Genomic DNA, 22,556 nt, shown 5'->3' with positions numbered 1-22,556 from the left:
ACTCAGTAGAAGGCTCCTTGGGATAAGCTAGAAAAACTGAGTCAGCAGCGCAGCCCCAAGGGGAGAGCGCTGTAAATTCAGAGGAAACAAGGGCACTCGTGTCAGCGCTGAAGATGCTGTGCTACAAGTTGGCCTAACACAAAATAAGTAATGTAAGCAATGCAAAACTGAAGTAGTTGACAACTGAAACTGAATGGCAGAACAACCAGGCATCTGCACTAAAATTCTAAAATAAGACTACAAAAAACTCAACAACAACAAAAACCCACCAAAAAAAAAAAAAAACCAACCAACAAACAAACAAACAAACCCCCAAAACACCAGAATACTGGCATAACACTTTATATAGTGTATACAGCAAATATGTGACTTATTCTAATGTACTGGCAACCGAATATTTAAAAAAAACCAAACCACATAGGAACAGGAAAACAGCAAAACCAAATATACATATATTGGGTAGGAGGAAGAAATAGCCTCAGGATAGAACAGACTGGAATATTCACTAATCACTGTTGATGTATACAAGATTTTAACCCTGCCTGCTCCTATAATCATTTGAGTCCAATTTTAACAAACTGAAAAAAATATCGTATGAGTGCTGGGGGACTAACTCACTGAAAATCAGTATTTGATACCCAAGACCTTTAGACTCCTCTGGAAATCTCAGTTGGAGATCTGTCAGTCTTGTTCTAAAACCCAGGACTGATGATACTGGCAGATGGTACCTTCAGATTATAGGATTTGCAATTGAAAAAACCTGAAAGGTACTTAATTCTGCTGTAATGAAGGTAATTACAATCAAAGTCAATAAAAAGCATAAGTTTTGTTATGGGCATATATTGAAAACATATTTCTCCCCTACCACACATGTAAACATGAAAGCATCCAATATACATTTTACCTTTTGAAGGAAAATTGCCAGATGATATCCATAACATCATAGATATCCATATTTTTAACATTTCGAAGCCTTATTTGGAAGTTTTCTTATAATACCAATTTAAACTTAAATTCTACAAAACCAGGATTATTTCTGCCAGTAAAGAAAATGTTACTATCCCAGACTTGAGTCCCAGGCCCAACTAGGCATTTTTTTGGAACACTGCATATCTTAAAACTTGCGGTTTAACCTATGCAGCATAGAAACCAACGTTAACGTTTATCACTTCGATAATCTTTCTATATATCTCAATATATACATGAAAACATGAGTAATTCTATATTATTGTACTATTCGGCTGATATTGTTAGATTGTTCAGAAAGGTATGCACCGTAATCCTAATTCTATATTTGCATCCACAGGCTTTAAACCGCTGCTAAAATTTAGCAACGTGAAGAGTCATTTTGTTACACAGCAGATTAAAAAGCAAGTTGAAAATTAAACAAGAAGCTTTGGGACTGGGCAGCATGGCTGCTAAGTAATATTGGAGTTTACTATTTGGTGACAGAACAACCAAAATGAAAAAGAAAAACCACATGTCTTACCAAAGTTAGAACATTCTTTATACTCCTCACCATTCATGAAAGTGTAGCTATTTTAATACTTATTTGCCATCTTACAGATATACTGTAACACAGGACATAGTTTGAATTACATTATCAGAGCAGCTGATACACTTATTTCAGAAGAAATTTTGAAAAGCACCAAATAAAGCATTAAGCATTTTGTTCCACATACCTTGTTTGCGTACATCCTCTACAGCAGCAACCAATTCCTCCTTGAGATCCTGGCTCTCTTTAGCAATTTGATCTCCTTTTTCTAAAAAGTTTTGAGTGGCCTGCTCTACTGAAGCAGCCAACACATGAGCCTTCTTAGAGCGCCCTTTCTTTTTGCCAGATGGTCCTTTATTGCTTGTGTTAACAAGCGTTGTTACCTTTGGGAAAGAAAAAAGGGGTTTTGTCAGTTTGAACGATTCCTCGACTATTAATAACACAATAGATGGCCACCTAATTCAATACCCCCACTATTTTCTTTACCCTTGAAGTGATGTAATGGTCACACGTATTGAATAAATAAAATTTTACACTTTAAAATCCAAAGCATGGCAGCACATACCTCAAAAAAGGCTTTTCCTTTATAACCTCTATTTAGTCTGGGCTAAGCAAATCACAGTCAAGCAGTGAAGGAGAAAAAGATAAGAAACAGATATGGAAGGGCTGCTAAAGCATCATTTTTGTCGCTCTTTTTCATTTTTTTAAAAAAATGAATAAACCAATAAAATGAAAACCTAACACGTACGGGTCAGAAACCATTCAAAAGCAGTCGTCCCTTGAGATAAGTACTGTCAGTTACATTCAAGTGGTGACAAAAATTTGTGGCTGTTTTCCAGACATTAAGGAATGAATAGTTGCTGCTGCAAAGCTTATACAGGTTAAACATACTCAGTTTAGTATTGCTCCGGTATATTTATAATATATTGGCATAAGACAACAGCAGATAGTGAAATGATCCTACTTTCTTCCCAGTATTTAAAAAGAAAGAAAATCTGCTTCCAGGTTTGTAGAATGTCCTAAAGGAATTCCTCATTGAGCTGTCAATAAACTGATTAAAAACTTTAACCAAAATGCTTAACAATACAGCCCAGTGTATACCACAGCTTTTTGCTGGACCAAAAATATCTTATATCAGTCCACCAGTAAAAGGCTATCTTTCTTTAAAACAGGAATCCTGTATCAAGTATCATCAGGTGTTAAATCCCTCAAAAAACCAGCAATGGATCCAAAATGCTGAGGGATGCAATTCACCCTAACCAGGATACAAACCCAGGAAGTTGAGGTGACCTATCAGTGTGCTAACACAGAAATTTCCTGTAAGAAAATTAAAACCTTTGCAATAAAGACAGTGCACTACAAAGTAAAATGTTTCAAAACGAAGCATAAAAATTCACTGTCATCCCATCCCTATTACAAGAAGTCTGACAAGGTGTTTGGTAGTTGTGACCAAAGAGTTTTGGGTATTGCTGTTTGTGCTATGCTTTTTGCTCTTTGACATAGGGTTTTGTTTCAAATCACATCTAAAAACTATAGATTATGGAAGAAGAAAAAAAAAAAAAAAAAAAAAGAAAAAATATTATCAAGGTTTGAAAACACCATATGCATGGATGTGTTAGGTGAAAATCCAGAGCCTTCTTTCAGGAAGGAGTCTGCCTGGTTACAAGAAGGTAATATTCTTCTATCATCTGTTGTTTCGGGGTTTTTTTCCCCTATTTTATATTTAGAAATAATATTTGCTTTATTAGTTTTCCCTTGACATTATCCTTCATGAAATTTCCTGAAGATCCTTTTGTGGTTGATCATTGTCTATTTAAGGATTTTAGAATTTTATAAATAAACAAACTAGGCTACCTCTGTAAGCTAACTTAAGTTTAGCAAACAGAATGGATTTGTTCAGCACATCATAGGGATGACTAAGAAAAGCCTTCACATACAGCAGGCAATAAAATTCTTTAGGCATATGCTGAAGTTCACATAGGAGACCCGAAGATGAAGAGAATAATGTCAGAACTTGATCTTAATTATTTGGTCTTATTGACCAAACTAGAACTAGACTGCCAGAATAATTCAGATAGTATAGAGAAGAAAAAAGATCTGAAGTAAAGAAAAGGTGATCAATAAATTAAGTCAAATTAGACTATGTCATAGATCTTTATTAGGTAGATGCAGGGGTCAATAGCGAAAAAAATGTTTGAAATAGCACAAACACAAAGAAGTTGTAGCTGGCAGAACTGCTGAAGTCCTGCGAAGACACAGGAATCAGTTGGATTGCAGACTTCTTTTGGTATCCCAAAATTTCAAGTTTCCCATTAAAATTCAACAAAATCAGTGTTACTGGATGGTAAGTCTGCAAGTCTGCTCCTTCTGTGCAAGATTCAACTATCAGACAGGATTCTTTTCACTTAACTTTATCTACAAAAAAGCTACACATCTATTGTCAGATTATTTAGAGGTACTGAACTAACACAGTCAATGAATGGAATAGGGACCATAGTTGCCGTAGAATACAATAAATTATTGGATTTTTGTCATAAATACAATAAATAAATGCCTAGAGACAGTCAGTCAATGAGACATTATTGACGAGGAAGGGAACCTAGAAAATCAGATTGAGAACAAGCAAATTGATATTAGATTGTTAAATTTAGTAAAATACATCTCAAATAAATGTTTTACCATGTTAATCTCAAAAAAACATGTTGGTGGTATACATAAATATGGATTTTTATAGAGATAGTGAGTGTGTGTGTGTTCTTTAACAAAATGTTCCTACACGTTGGATTTACTAGTACAACAATGGTCTCAGCAGAACCAACAAACCATTTCATATACAGCCTCATAACACAATTATCTCCCGGCAATTTTAAATAAAATGTACTTAGATAGAAAATTCAATATCGTGATTTCATTTACACCAGCTGTGTTGAGTGACAAGAGAGGCCTTCCTCCTAAAACTGGTAAGTATGAGGTAAGTCCTGCATAAATCCAGTTCTTGAATGGGTAAGCACATAATATGCAAAGGAAAACTAGTAATTGGTTGAACATACATTGACTTTAATTATGTGAGTTTTGTTTAATGGGAGCTGGCTGGTCATCAGTTGTCACTGTTTGGGTTTTTTTCAAGAAAGCATGAGGACAAGAACAAAATTCCGATTTTCTAACATATTGCAGGTGTCTGTAACCCAGACCATGGAGAGTGGCTTGCTGAATTCCCAAGAAGGGACTAGTAAGGAGACAGGCACCTTATGCAGCAAGCTCTGAGATAGCTGCAAGGGCACATCACAGGTGCAATTAAATCAAGAAGTAGAAAAGAAATATTGGTCTATTTTGGGCCATATAATGGGAGCTTTTTCTCTCTGTACCTGTAATAAAACTAAGGAGTTTTCAAAATAACTTAATAGTATGCTTTTACAACAGAAACAGATAAAAAAATGTATCTATATCCATTTAAAAAAGATAAAGGAGCCCTTCTTAGGGAGAGGAAGAAAGGTGAGAGTCTTTCTAAAGAAAGTATTCTCACAGCAAATATTTGTTTCAGCTTTAAATAGTGCTCTTCCTAGCACATTGGTATGTAATTATGGACACCTACAGAAAGGCAAACAATTCCAAACCACCATAAAACAATAAGAAAAGTTTATCAGAACTTCCCAAAAATATATGGAAATAATTATAATTTAAAATAAAGTAGTTAGTAACATTTTCTTTAATGTTTTTTTAACATAGCAGACTAATATGCAGACATACAGAGAAACCACATAAAGGTGTCTACCACTGCTCAAAATCTTCTCAGTAAAGAACCTCTCCGTCAAGAGTCTGCGTAGAGTAGACGTGCACGCGCAGGTTCTAGAGATGAAGAGGAACCAGCACTGGTGTAAAACCTTTGTTAATACACTGAGCTGCTATGAAACCAGAAGTAGCACAAAGCATAGGAAATTCCTAATTGTCACGGAAGATGGAGACTTTTGCTACCGCTTCTTATAGTACACATGTAGAAAACAGCATCCCCAAAGTAAATAATCTTTTTCAAAAGGAAATGCTGGTGTATTCTTCTTGATCTCAATTCCCTCATAAAAGTTTTGCTGCTGTTTTTCTAAATTTGTTTTGTTTCTAACATTAAGAAAAAAAAACTCACAAAAAACTTCATTAAAAAGTCTCTAGCATGTCAAAAGCTTAGCCTCAAATATAGTCATGAAATCATATAAGATGTGCCAGCAAGAAAGCACAAGTTCACAAATGATGTAGAAACACTGCTTGCCCATGTACCTCAAAGATTTGTAGAGTTGAAGCAAAAGCTTAGAAATTTTAAACAACGAAGATCTAGAGACATGAAATACATGAATAGCAACATCCCACTGCTATCTAAAGAGCAGCATTCAGATGCTAGGATTTTTTTTTTTTAATTTTGTTTTCCTTACAAAGAGGTACCTGGCACACACAGGTGAGATCATTCACAAAAAATGAAGGACAAATCTTGAGTCTAACTGGACTCTCAGATCAGTTTTATATATATTTAAATTCCATTGAATACAATAAGAAGAAAGTGAATGAATGCCCCTTATAGCTACATAGGTTACTCCTTCTGTCTGGAAATATTCATGGGCCTATATGAAACTGTAGTAGTGTGCTTTTTTGTCTGTAAATATTTAAAACAGATTTAAAAGCAAATGGAGACACTGTAGCTACTGATTTTGTTGATAGAATCAACTTCAATAATTAAAATGACTGGTGACTGACTGGACAATTTTCTTTTTCTTACACTCTAGGTTAGGAAAACACCAGCAGAAATACTTAAATCTTTCACATTACTATCTACTAAAAAAAAAAAAAAAAAAAAAAAAAAAATCAAGTTAAATGTTTGGAATTTTAAGATAGATGTAAAATGTTTTTCCATTAAAACAAATTTCTTAGGAATAAAAAAAATACTAAGATCGAAGAAATGGCTGATGTGAATTAATTAAAAAGTATTAATAAAAACTATAAAGAAAAGGAAAAGCAATATAATCTTCAGTGTGCACGACTGGAACATCTTAAGATTGCCTGCTGTAACACGTTCTGCTGATGAGGACTGCAGAGAGAAGAAATCTATTCTAGTCCCAACATTGTCACTCAAGTTTCTGGCCTTGTATACATCATGTCTCCTATCTATGACTTAATTTCATTTCTCTATTCCAGACACTCCAATTTGCTTGGAAAATTATTCAATATCACATCCAATTAAATGAACTTAATAGAAAAAACTAATTATTTTGCTGAATCAGGGTCCCAAACTAATTTGATCAAAATAATACTATACATCCATTTCAGACACAGTCTCATTTACAGCAAACACTGGAGGTTAGTTTCCTTAAGAAAAAAAAAAAAGCACACACTGCACCCAGATTTAATTTAACATATGCATCTTTCAGCTACTTTTAACAAAAGTATAAATTGAAATCTCTGTCACATATAATAATTTGCACATGTAAATAAATGCCCTTCCAAAAAAACCTCCATATTCTGAATTTATCAATCACTGCAAGCGTAGGAGTAAACATAAAACAATGTGACCCAACATGGACTATTCCCAATGTACAGTTTCAAAAAGTAATCAGCATATCAAAACTAGATAATGTGAGTCTATAAGAATAAAAAGTCTAAAAAGTTCAAGCATCAGAAACTGCATTTGCAGTACAATTTCTGAGTGAATGAGAAAGTCTCTGGGTGCTGAAGTGACATATATAGTAAAGAAAGCATTGAGAGCAGTCACAAAGAGTGGATATGCTCTTTCCAAATTGTAAATATTTTGCAAAGAACAGGACAAAATTTCCTAGTCTTGTACCATGAGCTAGAAATCTCTACTATACCTGCGGAGAACCTTATTCTATGAACGTTCATGATTGTCTTCCTTACGCACTGAGTCAGAGAAAACTGTCATGGACTTACTGTACTACTGAAAGAATTTTATAGTGAGTATGTCTTGTGTTCCTCTGCACTTATTTTTAGATTAATTCATCTCCCTATTAGGGACAGAGATGACCTGGTGCCAGCAATTATATCAAGGTGAAGATGATAGACTGGGGGGATCAGTCAACATGCTTCAGGGCAAGTCTGCCCCTCAGAGGAACCTTATAAAAGTCAGCAAGGCCAAGTGCAAAGTCCTGCACCAGTAAGGAGGAACCCGTGGCCAAAAGGCAGGGGAGGGACTGACTGGCTGGGGAGCAAATGTGCTTCAAGGGACCTGAGGGACCTTCATAGAAAGCAAGCTGTCAGCAGCGTGCCCTGGCACACCTTGAATATCATGTCCAGTTTTGGGGCCTACAATACAAGAAAGACAGGCACAAGTTGAAACCTTGATGACTGGGTTCAGTTTTGGGCCCCTCACTCCAAAAAGGCCATTGAATGACTCGAGCGTGTCCAGAGAAGGGCAACGGAGCTGGTGCAGGGTCTGGAGCACAGGTCTCATGGGGAGCAGCTGAGGGAACTGGGGGGGTTTAGTCTGGAGGAGGCTGAGGGGAGACCTCATGGCCCTCTACAACTGCCTGAAAGGAGGGTGCAGAGAGGGGGGAGGAGTCTCTTGAGCCAAGGAACAAGCGCCAGGATAAGAGGGAATGGCCTCAAGCTGCGCCAGAGCAGGGTCAGACTGGCTCTTAGGAAGGATTTCTTTGCAGAAGGGGTTGTTGGGCGTTGGAATGGGCTGCCCAGGGCAGGGGGGGAGTCCCCATCCCTGGAGGGGTTGAAGAGTCGGGTTGACCCAGCGCTGAGGGATCTGGTATAGTTGGGAATTGTCAGTGTGAGGTTAATGGTTGGACTGGAGGAGCTTCAAGGTCTTTTCTAACCTAGATGATTCTGTGATTCTGTGAAGAGAGCTTCAAAGTGGATATAAGGAAAAACTCATGCAATGATTTGTACAAGTACAATGATTTTCATTTATAAAGCAGATTTTATTCAAGGTCCCCTAAAATATTTTGTACATTTTAATATGATGGCCTAATAAAAGAGCAAAGGAAAGAAGAAGTTTGGACCCTCCTGCTGCAAAGGAGATCTCCCACTTCCCAAGGAAGCATTGTAATCAATGAACTGTACACTAACTGGAATGGTGGGGTTTTCTTCTCTCTAAATGAGGTTGGACCATCATGCAGGAAGAGATAGAAGACTCACATGACCAAAAGGCCATAACCAAGGAGAGGAATCATTCTCAGTGTGGGGTTAGAACATCCACTTGGGCAAGGGCAATTCTGGATTCCAGCCTCTGCACTAACAGGTTGGGTTCTGAATAATACACAGCCCTTACAGGAAGAAAAACACTCAAAAACTGGAATCTTGCAATTTTGCCCACCTTGTGTCAGCTTCTTTTAAATTACATTAAATTACCAGTTTGAAATGCTAAGAAAGCACTCTCTTCCAAAATTGGAAGTATGGTCAGAAAAGTAATGGGAGAGGGGAAGGGGGGAGGAAGAGTTCTTATACCAGTGACAGAAAAACCCATGGCATATTAACTACTTTCCCCTTTCTAAAAAGCCATATATCAACTTATAACTTAATATAAATTGCATGATAGAAAGAAAAAAAGTATCTTATTACACTGTGATTGAGTTTTTCAGAAGTATCTACCCAGAAGATTTTAACTGCATTTGTGTTAAAAAAAAAAAAAAAGGGAAAAGGAAAAAGACAAGAACAGCTCAGTTTTCTGGCAGGGCTTTAAAGCTAACTGGTTTATTTTAAATATCTTATCCTACCTATACTAGTAGAAAGGAAAGAATGTCTCTATCAGCTTCTGTTACTAATTAATGCAGACCTCACCCAAAATTCTGTACAATTATCAAATATATCACTTGATAATTACCATAAGCTCATTTGGCAACCCTATAATGATCCTGGCTTTGTGATCACACCAGGGAACCTTGCTCTCTTATTTTATTAAAGAAGCTTCACACAGTTCTAGCACAGATCTCTGTTGGAAAAACAGAACTTCACTAATTAATAGTTCAGTCCCATCCTGAATTAAGTCTTCCTTACACAGCTCCAGCAGCACAAAAGAAAGGTGAGCATGTCTTTCTAAAGGCAGAAAATTCTATTAGCATGAATTTCCCTATTGCAGAGGTCGTGTGCGGGCAGGGATGCCAGAAGTGAAATGGGATACAGCTAGATCACATACTCATCAAATTAATCCCCAGTCAGCAGCTACAGCTTGTGGAAAAACATTCCTGGCTCTGTGAATTAAACTGTCTTCCCTACAGATTTTTAAGGCATGGGCCAAAAGTTTAAGAACTGTAATACTTCTTTCTCTTTCCTCAGTATCTGCTTGAATTGTATTACTCAAGGTTTTCCATAACCACAATACAAATATATTTATATTTGACATTTATTGAGGAAAATATTGATATGCTTTTTTTTTTTTTTTTTTTTTTTTTGCTGTACTACTAATCCTTGTGGTTTGTCTCTGATCACTCACCTAGGACTGATGCCTTGCTATTATTTTTCCAGTACAAACTGGGGAATGAAAGCATCGAGAGCAGCTCTTCAGGGAAGGACTTGGGGGTAGTGGTGGATGAAAAATTAGGTATGAGCCAGCAGTGTGCACTTACAGCCTAGAAAGCCAACTGCATCCTGGACTGCATCAGAAGTGCAGCCAACAGGTCAAGGGTGATGATTCTACTCCAGTCTCGTCAGACCCCCCTGCAGTGCTGTGTCCAGCTCTGGGGGCACCAACAGCAGAAGGACACGGACCTGCTCGAGCGGGGCCAGAGGAGGCCACGAAGAATCTCAGGGGGCTGGAGCACCTCCCCTGTGAGGACAGGCTGAGAGAGTTGGGGGGGTTCAGCTGGAGAAGAGAAGGCTCCGGGGAGACCTTAGAGCAGCCTCCCAGGACTGAAAGGGGCTACAGGAAAGGGGGGAGGGACTCTTGATCAGGGGGGTAGGGATAGGATGAGGGGTAATGGGTTTAAACTGAAAGAGGGGAGATATATTTTAGAAATTTTTTTACAACAAGGGTGCTGAGACACTGGAACAGGTTGACCAGAGAAGTTGGAATTTTTCAGAGGGTGGACAGCATTTTTCTGTTTGCTTGTTTTTAATAAACCAAAGCAGGTAAATCAAACATGGCAATGCAAACATATACATTATGAAACCATTCACATGAATATTTTAGTTTGGTTATGACAGGTGAAATCAACATAAAAAGGTTTCTCTGAAAGATCATTAATTATTTGCAAAAAAAATTCACTATTCTCCCCTATGTCCCTTCTATTTTCAAGTAAATATTATTTGCTCTTCCCAGTGGCATTTCTTGAATGTGAACAGCTACAAGTTATTCCTCTCTTCTCATACACTCATATATCACCAAGCTGCTGGAAACACTCAATGACCTGAAAAAAGACAGCCCTGACATTTTAGTGTAAGGGCCCTTTTGCTTCTAGATATAAGGCTACCCTTCCACTCGAACGCACTATCTTACTGCCTCACTGGTTATACTAATGGTATCCCTTTGAGCGTTGTTTTTCAAAATCCTCCTGTTTCTGAAAGAAGTTTGTTTCATCAAAGAAAAAAAATCACTCCAGCTGTCTGGAAAACAAGAACTTCATTTTCCAAACTGTCTCAGGGTTGGGTTTTCTTTCTTTGTTTCTTTTGGCAGCAGTATGAAACAGAGACCTTTCACAACACTTTAGAAGAGAAACAGATTGTGTTCTGGGTTAAAGCACTGGCATGGCTGTAGGAAGATCACATTCAATTTCTTGTTCAAAATGAAGTAGAGAACAGACCTGAACACTGTGTTCATGACCTTCCTCACTGTGACCATCCAGAAGCAGAGCAAAAACACATGGGACTTTGCTTTATGTATTCCCAACTCTGCACATCATAAACTTACTTTATGATATGGCTCTCCACAGCAGCTCATTAGGTAATCCTAATCCAACTACAAGATATTATTGAGCAAAATACAGTAGAAAGTACTTTCAACAACTACCTCTTCATTCACATAAAAATCAGAGAAATAGCTAACTTGGGGTTTTTTTCCATATATGTGCATATTCTCTAGTACTACATAAAAAACTGGGTTTTTTTCCCTATTAAACCAATATAATTTTGAAAACAGATGTTCTGATGAGCACATCAGTCCTTAATATAACTACTTTTTGTGATAATAATCATTCTTCAATTTTCTCTTAAGTAATTTGCCACTGTCCTTAGCCCATAAATCATAACAGCTTACATAATTAACTCTGGTAATTATCTCTGCACAGTAAGCCCCAGCTGTCTACATAATTCATAAAACTGAAATTCTTTTTCTATTATATATAGATATTTAAATTTTCATTGACAAATAGAACTTTCACTATCCACACCGAATTCCAGTGTTTTAACCCAGTCTTTTTGTACTCCTTCCAGTTGCTTCGGTGTTTGCAAACACCTGCTGGTTAGAAGAATTCATAAATAAGCAGACTATTCTCTCTAACGTATAAATTATTAGCTAGGATGTTCAAAAATGCCAGTGACACACCTACCTTTTGGATGCAAAGTACATAGATAACTCAGGCAACACTGATTAGAGCCAGTATATTTTAATCCAATCTAGCTTGAGGACAGCTAGCTGCTCTCATCCAAGTTTCCGCTGCCAAATACAAATTCCTGAACAAATTTGCATATTTCTACTCTGCCTACATGATGTACCTTTAGGTACAGGATGTAATTTAGAGATAGCAACACCATTACTGTTAATTTATATTTTTCTTATCAGTGTTCACACCATGGGAAGAGGCTTATATCCTAGTCAGTGTGAATGAGTATTATATAAGGCACTTTGAAAGTTCTTCAGCGAGTATCTTAAGGTTCTTCAGCAAGTATTAATACTCTGTGGAATTTCCTACTACTTGTTTTGTTAACAAAAAGAAAAAAAAAAAAAAACAAACACAAAAACAAAACACTTCCCCATCACCCTTATTTCACAGAATCACAGAATCACCTAGGTTGGAAAAGACCTTGAAGATCATCAAGTCCAACCATTACTTCCTCCTACAAATCTTCCTGAAAAATTAGCTTTTATTTAACAGACATACAAACGTGCAATATGTTTTCACTGACTCTCCCACAATTCAAACAAGAATCAATATAAATTAAGCTAATAAAATGACTCTGCAAATATATTTTGACTCTGATTTTTAATAAATTAGGAGCAAAAATTTTTAAATTCTCCTTTTGTAACAAAGTTCTACTGTTAATTGACGCTAAACTACTGTGATGCTATTTAGAAGGCCAATATGAATCCCAGCTTCTTTTCTTACAACTCCATCATATAAGAAGTTACCTGGTAGACAGGAAAAAGCAATTATGTTAATATTCCACTCATGAAAGACAGCAGATTTATATTCCTCAAGATTTCACATGCATTCACTTCCTCACGTATATGACTCGAGCTTCCCCACACCAGCCAGACAACTTGCCTCTACTGTGACTCCAGGAAAAGCCCTAAAGATACAGAAACGATTGTTCAACTGCTACAGCTCATTCAACCTCTGTGTAAAGCCTGACAACAAGAATGCCAATTAGTGCCATTTATGGCGGAGCCGCACTGTGGCGTGGACACTTGTCAACTAGTAACACCACTGGCACCAAGACCATCTCATGGAACTGGCAGTACAAAAAGGAACATTAATTACAAGAAACCTTCTCTGTCCTGTTAGGATTGTAAAATCTCTTTTAAGAACTAAATAACCCCCTTTCTGAATACAGGTTTCTAGTATCTTGTTAGGAATTTTGATAATTCCAGCTTTTGTCAAGCTAGAAAAGCTTAAGCAGATGTTTAATTGGAGCAATTACACAACGGGTTACTATCACTTTGAGAAAACAGTATTCAATAAAGGCATTGGTTTAATCTGACTCCTACAAAAATCTGCTCAATGCCTTTAATGCAAGTAAAAAACAAAAGTCAAAACTTAAGATGCTCCTCTCTACTTCACTGTGGTTCTTCTAATTGCACAAAAGAGCTTGCTCCCAATCAAGTGGAACTGCCACAGTTGCAGTATAGAATTCCACAGATTCCCATTATTTTCATTTTTTAGGTTACAGCAAGCAAGTTAAGCTGTACCATTTCAAAAATTCAATTTTATGATTTGTGCTAAACACTCATTTCTGTCATCTAGTTCTTCGTTATGGATAAGAATAGCTGATGACTATACTAAGATGGATAGATGGATAAGAATTCTTCCCCACATGATGGCATCATTTTAGCAGGATGACTACCTGACATAGCTTAGAGACCAGGCTGTGAACTGGTGGGTACAGAACTGCCTTGTGGGGTAAAAAATGTGGCTTTGAAGTACCTCAGGCTCAGGAGAGAAGTGAACCAAGTCTTCTTCCTTCAAGGGTGAACAACTTAACATCTAGAATATTATACAAGAAGGTGGGCTGCAATACTAGTGTGGTTGGGATTGAAAAGAGAGGAATGAGTCATTTTTTCACCCTGAAGGAAGACTTAGACTAACTCCAAGCAAACCTGCTATTAATCACCATATGACATAAGCTCCCCTCTGTGGGGATATAAATTCCAGAAAGGGTTGGAGTTTCAGAAAGTCCACTTTGTTTGACATCTCCCCCACTTGCCATCTTCTAAATCTCACTCCTAAGCATCTCACTTCTCCACGTGTTGAACAGGGAACCTAATCATATAACTTCAGTTTATGAATTACACTCCAGGAGCTGGGTGTCTAAAAGCATTTGGCATCTCCGTACCTTTGAGTCTTCCAAAGCTCTAAATCAAGGATGCTTATGGGTTTTATATAGCACAGATTGAATTTTAATTGGAGCAACATTTGGAGATACCAGTCCTTCCTGCTTGTTATCTTGTGACCATCTTCCTTCTCTTTACCATTGCCCTAGTGAGACAACATCACAAATCCATGTGAGAACTTAAAATGTTGAAACCAGTAAAGGCAAGTTAGCTAGCTCTAAATAATCATCTCTGTTCAACTCAGCCGTGGTTAACAGGCTACAATGCAAAAAAATATTCCCTTAAACAGTAAAACATGATGTTTGTCTTAGCTCAGCTAAAAATAATCAGAATGCTAAAGTCTACCCAATAAGCAGTGAATACACATTAAGAAGTAGCGACCTCAAAGCAGACAGAAATCTTAACTTTCAGTCCTGTGTCCAGTGGTCTTAGCAACATCTGAGCAGTAGTTGAGGATGAATTAATTTTTTGCATTCCATAACTTTATGTAACATCTCATAGTTAATAAGTTATTACTAGTGTAAAAACCCCTGCTGACATCTGTTGTTTTCCTTGTTAATTAAAACAGTAAATGTCACTGATGCCATGAATGTATTTTCATGGTTTTCTTCAATTTTAGCAATTTTTAATTTGGGGCAAAACTTTGGATACACTACTTTCATAAGTACAGGAAAAGTCATTATCACATACAATTTGCTGTAAGGATATAAAGCCCTCAAGAAAAGCTGCTAGCAATCTACACGAATTATGAAAAATAAAAAATAAACCATAGCACCTCATTAGCTCTAATTCCTTCCAAATCCGATACAGAACTAATAGTCAAGCTTACAAACGCATAACACGCATAATGTGAGATATGTAGAGTAGCTAGCTATGTATTATTATCACAGAATTAAGTCTTGTGTTACCCAAATGATATCAAGAGACTACTGGTATTATATATTATGTGGGAGAAAAATCAACAAACAAGTTTCCATTTCCATACTTTGAGTTATCAGTATTAAGCTATCAGAAATTAAGCCACTTTGTCCTAAATATTGGTAAGTGGATGCTCAAAATCTCGAAAAACAAGACAAGCAAAATGCACACGTCTGTTTTTGAATCAAATCCAAGCATATTTGTACTCATCTCTAAGGAAAACATCATTTGAGAGCTGTACAAGAAAAAAATACCAAAAATCTACTTAGTGTCAAACCATCTCCCATTTAGCTAATAGTCTTTCTTTGTCACAGTTCTTTAGTAGAATAGACAATAAATTCAAAGGGTGTCTGACTCATTCAAGGTAGATATTTCATATAACCACATGAGGGCACACCACACTAGAGTAATACCAAAACACTGTACTTGTGAAATCCCTGGGTTTATTGTACTTTGTGCTATATTACTGGATCCGTATGAGACTTGTCACTATAAACAGCACATACTCTTCAAAGTGAAATTCTTATTTGGTATTTAACGTACCATATTCTCAACACTTCTTTTTGGTTTAAAAATCTGTTAGCATTCTTAAAGGCATTATTATTTAACATACACTTCTCAAAGGAACTCATCCACAAAGCAAAGTATTAGCTAGGAGAAAAAAAAAAAAAAAAAAAGGCAAAAGAGAGAGATAGCTATTTCCTTAATAAGGTTCTACAGTATCTTCTAATTATGTGGTTATTTATGTTGAAGGGAGAAAGAAAAAATGTTTTATTTCCTAGCTTAATAGTTATTGCATCTATAATAAAAGCTTTAATATTATCTATCTTTGCTTTTTCCCAAGGACTAAGACAATATATGTAAGTGAAATAACATAAGAGGATTTAAATAATCCTTAACTGGATACTAAACTAAGACAGCAGGCAACTAGAAAGGCAGATAGCACTATGTTTATCGTATGCAGGCTGGTCTCCCCAGGCTTCCAGTAGCCAAAGAAGAGACGCTGGTGCTGCTGGGAGAGCCCTCCATTAGCTCTGGATGGAGCCTCCAAGTAACTAGCTCCCCTAGGGTACTGTTACTGTTCGGGAACTCTCCTGAACAGCATTTAAAACAATCCTATACATCACTAAAAACCTAAGGAAAAAGATTCCCAGGAGTTTCCATTTCAGTTAAAGTACTGGAAGTGAAGGAAGTAAAATACTTCAGACGTATGCAGCGAGTTAGTATTCCAGTTTCTCTGTGACAAGTCATATATATTTTTTTAATGAAAATCTTTCCCATAAAGAACAACAGAGAACAGAAGCAAACAATCTTCCGCTCTATTTACACGACAGATTAAATCAAAATCCCCCAAAATAGATATTATCTAATTTTCTGGGAGTTCTATTTCCAATAGTATGAAGAAGAAGAAAATTAACTTGTTCTTCGAGTCAATTTTTTAAAAAAAAAAAAAAAAAAACAACTGCGGAAAATGAAGAAAATTATTTAAAATTACTACCAACAAAGCAAAGAAAATTTTTTTCCCCAAGAAGACTGTACAAACTTTTTTAAGGCAAAATGCAGACAGGTTAAAGCCAATATTATTACCGTGTTATTTCAATCCTTATTCAAAACAAATTTATTGAAATGCAATCATAACTCTACAAAATGGTACGATCTGAGACAGACCAGGTATGACCAGACTATTATACCTTTTATTTTCTTTCCTCATTATTTTTTCCCCTTAATCACACTCAGTTATCCAGTTTGGAGAAAGAATGACTTGAATTACAGAGTTTGAACAAAACAACGTTGCTGATCATGAATTTTCAGATGCTGGCACATTTCACCTTCAGCCACCCATTTCATGGTGATGACGACCTCCAGAATAGGTGCAAGTACACAGGCAGAGGGAAATAACTGTCTCAGTCTTTCCATTTTAGTTTGCCAATTGTTTCAGTTCTGAAGTAATTTGAAATGCAGTCTTGAAAGAATCGCATAACAGCATCAATAGCCACACCTCTACCATTCAATTGCAGCCATGCTTACATTAAGAACAGCAAAGAAAACACTGCAGTGATTGTAAATATAGAGCACCTATAAATTCTCACTCAGAGAGACAGAAGCGAGTATCCCCTGAGTGGTGCTTTTTTAGGCTGCTTATTTTGCACATTTCACATACTGTATAAAATCTCCTTCGCCAACTTAAAATTCAAAATTTATGTTGTGTTATATACATCATCAGAAGTTAATTTTGGCTGGAAGGGGCCTCTGGAGGTCTTTAGCCCAGCCCCTCATCAACTTCGGGCCAACTTCGATGTAAGATAAGGACTTGTTCCAGTACAGCAATGTCTTATTTACCCATGAGCCCCAAATAGGACTCAGCACTGCAGATGTGGTCTTACCTCTATTGATTAGAGGGGAACAATCACTTACCTTGACCCTCTTATGCTAAACCCACCAAAACCATCCAGTATGAGTTTGGCTTTCTTTCCCACAACGTTGCTCTCCAGTCTCATGTTCTGGATTTGTTGTGCACTGGGACACTCACACCCTTTTCCACAGAGCAGTGCCTGGACAGTCCATCCCCAGCCCGTATCATGACATCAGATTACTCCATCCCACCGCAGGACTTTGCATTGGCTTTTGTTGAGCTTCATTAGGTGTCTGTCAGCCCATTTCCTCAGCCTGTTGAGATCCTCCTAACGGCAACCCTAGCTTTTGAGCATATCAACCTTCCTCCCAAACTGCTGTTGTCTGGAAATTGGAGGGTGCATTTCACCCCGTTGCCCAAACCAATGACAAGACATTAAACAATATCATCCTGACCCTGTAGAATGCCCCTGGCAATTGGTGGCCATCAATCTTTGACCACTGCTCTTGAAGTCCAGAAGTCCAGCCAGTTTTTGACCTGCTTTGTAGTCCACCTATCCCCTACACATTGCAGAGAGGCTTAGAAGGCAAAGCTTGTATTTCATCTACAGCCAGGATCCGTTCCCTTGACAAAGCATTCAATTTCTCTCTATGTGTACCTTTTGCACAGCAATACAGGAAAGAAAGCTGTCCTAAAAAACAGAAGAACGCAATTGTGTTATTACAAACAAATTGTGTGAGAGACTTTAAGGAGTTTGTTGAAAGGTTGCTTTGTTTCATTTTGGTTATTTTAGTACCAGCCGACTGAGCTTTCAACTTAATACTATTCAACTAAAATGAGATTCAAAGTTGTCTTTTGATGGTCATATATATGGTTTATCTGCCACTAGAGAACAACAACCTTATCCATTTGGGATGAGGGGGATATTACTTTTCAGTAGAGCATATTCCATGCATTAAAAGGGTACTGTGCTATGCTAGCACACAAACATTTAATTTTATTTTAGAATTTCATCACTGGGAACCTGCCATGGCAGTACAGCTTGCTAATTCAAATAGCCTATTCAGGGAAGCATTCTAGACACGGCAAAAGAGAACCTTTCCCAAAACCACCTTTGGTCAAATTAGAAGCAAGTACTGGCTTTCACCCAGGATTTGCCAGAAACAGAAACCATCTCTGTACTCCTTCTGTTGATCTTGATATTTTTTTTTTTTTTGTCAGAAGGATAGAGAGCAGCAACATCATCCCACACAGAACCAACAGCTACTTCTGTCCCACACATTCCCCAGATAGATCAACTTGAGTAGACATCAACAATTTTTTCATTGTTTGTTTCAACAAAACCATGAGTAATATGTTTAAGTATCCCACTGCATATGGTACCTAAACCTTTCTAATCACCACATTACTAGGCATTTCTCTGCCTACGTAATATCTGAATTTGGGTTTGTGTTTTTTCCCCCCATGGTAAAGAAATCAGATTGTGTTCCCCTCCTGCTGCAAATGAAATAGTCCTTCCTAACCCACTGTCTCTTACCATTACCACTATCAGCATCAATTTTCTGAATAGCAACACAGAACAATAACTTTGGATTAAACTTAACCATGTGGAGAACGAAAGAACAAAATTACAAATTTGAGGGGGAATAACCCCAACTGGCAGTGACAGCCAATAAAAGTCTTAGAGATGTAAAAGAAAAGAATCTGATATATATATTCCCAGCAGTAAGTGGCAATTGGCAGAACAGAACAGCAGGTGCCAAAGAGAAGGTGTTAAGTCTGTAACGCAGAAAGTGACATTAAATGGGTTTTCAACTCATTCCGGCACAAGCAAAGACACACAAAATAAGCTTTTTTTTTTTAAAAGAATTAATGTATTAATTAACATTAAAGTATATGGACTTCAGGCTCTATTTTTAACAAGTTATTTAACAAGGATGTCACCCTTAACAATATATAATTCCATATTACATTTTTACACCAATTAACTCAACAGGCTATTATTGTTAAAAAATTTTTTGAAAAGTAGTTTTCCCCAGTCAGCTACCTAACAAGCACCTCTTAACTTTGCTTTCTTTAATTATGAAAAGCCTTTCAGAAATGCCAAAATTCTCCAACATAACCGTTACAAAAGAGAATACAACTGTTCTTCAACATGATTTTTTTCTGCGACTAAGTACTGTTCAAGAAAAGTAGTCCTTCACAAACACTACTAGACACATCAAAACCCCAAAAAATTTTGAAATGTTGAAAATTTCGTCTTCAGAGTAATGCATAGAGTCAGTAGAAATTTGTACATCTCTAGCTAGAAAAAAAGAAAGGACTGACTCACAAAAGACCAAAAATTTATAAATAAATACATCTGAAAGTAAAATATGGAAACTTTCAGGCAGTTATCATAGGGAATGTGTAACAGCCTGAAAAATATTATCTGCAGTATAACCTAGGAGACTCTAGAGATTGGGAATAGAAATATTAAGATTAGTATCTATGAGTGGAAATGTTTGTTAAGCACTCCAGTGAAAGCAGAGCAAAGGATTAAAAGAACAATCATTTGTCAAACTAAACATAAAAATTCTTCCACTCTGCCACTTGAAAGATTGCACATTAGGCTAAGTACTACTCTGATTGCTGTTTCAAGGAGCGTATTTATACTTGGGTTTGGTATTGTTTGTGTACTTTTATCTTAGATACAAGGAAATATAATGATTTTTTTTTTAATCCATGTTAATTGATTGAAGCTACATTTAAATATGAATGCTTCTCCTGCACTGTTTCTAGATAACTTCTCATTTTTGCTATTTGCTGTAAACTATATGAACATCATTACCAAGAAAGGAATAAAAAACCTAATTTTCCTTCTACTTTTTTTACGAAGCATGTGGTTCTGAGTTGCTAGAGAAAACATTCCTTTACAAATGTAAAGGGAATTACATTTATATAGTGTAATATATAGATTAACGAAGGTACATTCTGGAAGAAGCTAACAAAAGTCAATTTTGCTGTTGAATCACTATACAACATAATTCTACATCACTGAACATCAGTTTCACTAAGATTTATCTATCAATTCAAATTCTATGAATTTTTATTTATGGGAATTATCCAGAAGGATGACAGAATGATGTGTTCCGCTTGTGATTGCAACCAAAACATTTCTTTATTGCTGATGTATGAAGTTTTGGAGTTGTCACCAGAGGTTCTTGAAAAAGAAAGGGTAAGAGAGAGATAGAAAAGCCTAGTGTAAACCAACCCAGTTTATTTTGGATTATTCTAAAACTGTACTTGAGGCCAGATCTGCACTAGAAAGATTCGCTGCCAGAACTGTTGCTGATCGCTGAATCTCCTCTTCCACAAGCACGGCTGCTTTGCTCTCTGCAGCCTCAACAGGGATTTTTTTGAGGCAACAGCACTGCCCCATCTTGAACAAAAGTCTACGACTTGCAGCTGCCGATCCTGCTACAGCAGCAGACCATAACCACACTGGATTTTCGCTTGGCTCAAATAACCAATTTGTGAAGAAGACAATTTAAGTTAAAACTAGTGCAAAGCCCACAACGGCCAATTACTGTGAATTTAAAATCAAGCATTTTTTTACCTTATAGTTTTACCTGACTAAAAATGGTTTAACATACATCATAATATAATGTTAGTCAGCAGAAGTAAGAGCCCTTATGCAAAAATTGATTGTCTTGCTTCAATGTTTAGAAACTGCTTAGGACCTAGCTATCAAAAATTACGATCTTGCACCTTTTCCATTCAATATGTAAATCTTGGACTTCCTCAAGGCAATTTTCTTTGGTCAACTTGACATTTAAAATACAATAACGGCAGGAGAAGCAAATGAACCTTCTTACATATAGTACAGGTCAACACATTCAAACTCTATTTTTATCCATTATAACTCTACATTTAAAAGTTCAGGCAGGATTCTACTGCAACCTGGTTTTGCTCTTTTATTCCAATTTTTTTACTTTGTCTTACTACTTTTTGCCTCCAGTTCCGTAACAAAAAAATGTGCAAACCTTTTCTGTACATATAAGGTTCACGATAGAGCATTAACTAGAAGGTGTTCTCTGAGTACTAACATTAAGGATTGAGGATTAAATGTCAGCCTTACAAATTATACTTATTTGGTGCCATTTATTAAGGAAAACATTTAGTAGTAAAAATCCCTGGTTTTAAGTCTGAAGGACTTTGTTAAGTGAAGTAGTATTCCATTAAATTTTAGGCCAAAGAAATGTGATTCACTGTGTTGACAAATTGTCAGAAAGGTGGAAAGAGGTTTTAGAAGTAGATGTGGGAGGATGATATACAAAAGCACATGCCTAACAAATGTTGTTGGGGTTTGTGGAGGGGTGTTTATTCGTTTTTAATATGTGGACTGGAAGAAAAAAAAACATGAAACACATCCTGTGGAATACCCTTTTAAAAAGTTTGATCAGTTCTACACTATATAGTGCCAGTTAACCTGTACTCCTTTGAAAGCTAAATGCAGGTTAGATTTAATTAGGTCATTAGACTGTATTTGACTTCATTTCTTTTGAATTCTCAGTTTCATCTTATCTCAAATCAGGACTCCCAAAGAAGAAGAAAGGGACTGCTCAGTACATATATTTTAGCCAAACAGAACTATTAGCACTCTGAAACTCCCGAAATTCTGAGATTCCTGAAATCTCTATGCTCTACCATAAAAACAAAGATCGTGCATTTCAATACAAACTGATTCAAGCCTGCTAAGTAATTTTTTTCAGCTGGTTGGTCAGATTGTTTCTAAAGTAGGAAAACACAATCTCCAGAAACAAAAAAATTTATGCAGAATTGGTGAGAGCTAATACCCAGCTTCAAGAGGAACTTGGAAGAAGAACAATCTCACTGCACTCATCCCAGCAGACTCACACTGCTCTGCAACAGAATGACTATGGTCAGAAATACATTAAGAGAATTATTAGTCATTAATTTGTGAGGAAAGAGTAAGAGAATTTTACTTCACCGGTTTATTTGTTAGCCAACAAGAAACTCTGTAAAGCTTGACGAACATCTAAATAAATATGTTGACAACATTAGCAATTAAGAAGTTTAGA

The 22,556-nt window shown here is 36.6% G+C and overlaps 1 protein-coding gene across 3 annotated transcripts in view; it reads right to left on the bottom strand.

The window, feature by feature from the left end:
* Positions 1-22,556, bottom strand: part of CTNNA2 (catenin alpha 2) — a 524,441-nt gene that overhangs the window by 417,987 nt on the left and 83,898 nt on the right. For all 3 annotated transcript variants that reach the window (XM_074865479.1, XM_074865476.1, XM_074865477.1), the window contains exon 3: positions 1,683-1,878. In XM_074865479.1, the coding sequence (XP_074721580.1) occupies positions 1,683-1,878 (196 nt within the window). The remainder of the gene's footprint in view (positions 1-1,682; positions 1,879-22,556) is intronic.

Source organism: Strix uralensis, chromosome 4 (genome assembly GCF_047716275.1).
Source record: "Strix uralensis isolate ZFMK-TIS-50842 chromosome 4, bStrUra1, whole genome shotgun sequence".
Lineage (NCBI taxonomy): Eukaryota > Metazoa > Chordata > Aves > Strigiformes > Strigidae > Strix > Strix uralensis.
Note: the sequence above shows the minus strand (reverse complement) of the source record. Positions and strands in the feature narration are given on the sequence as shown.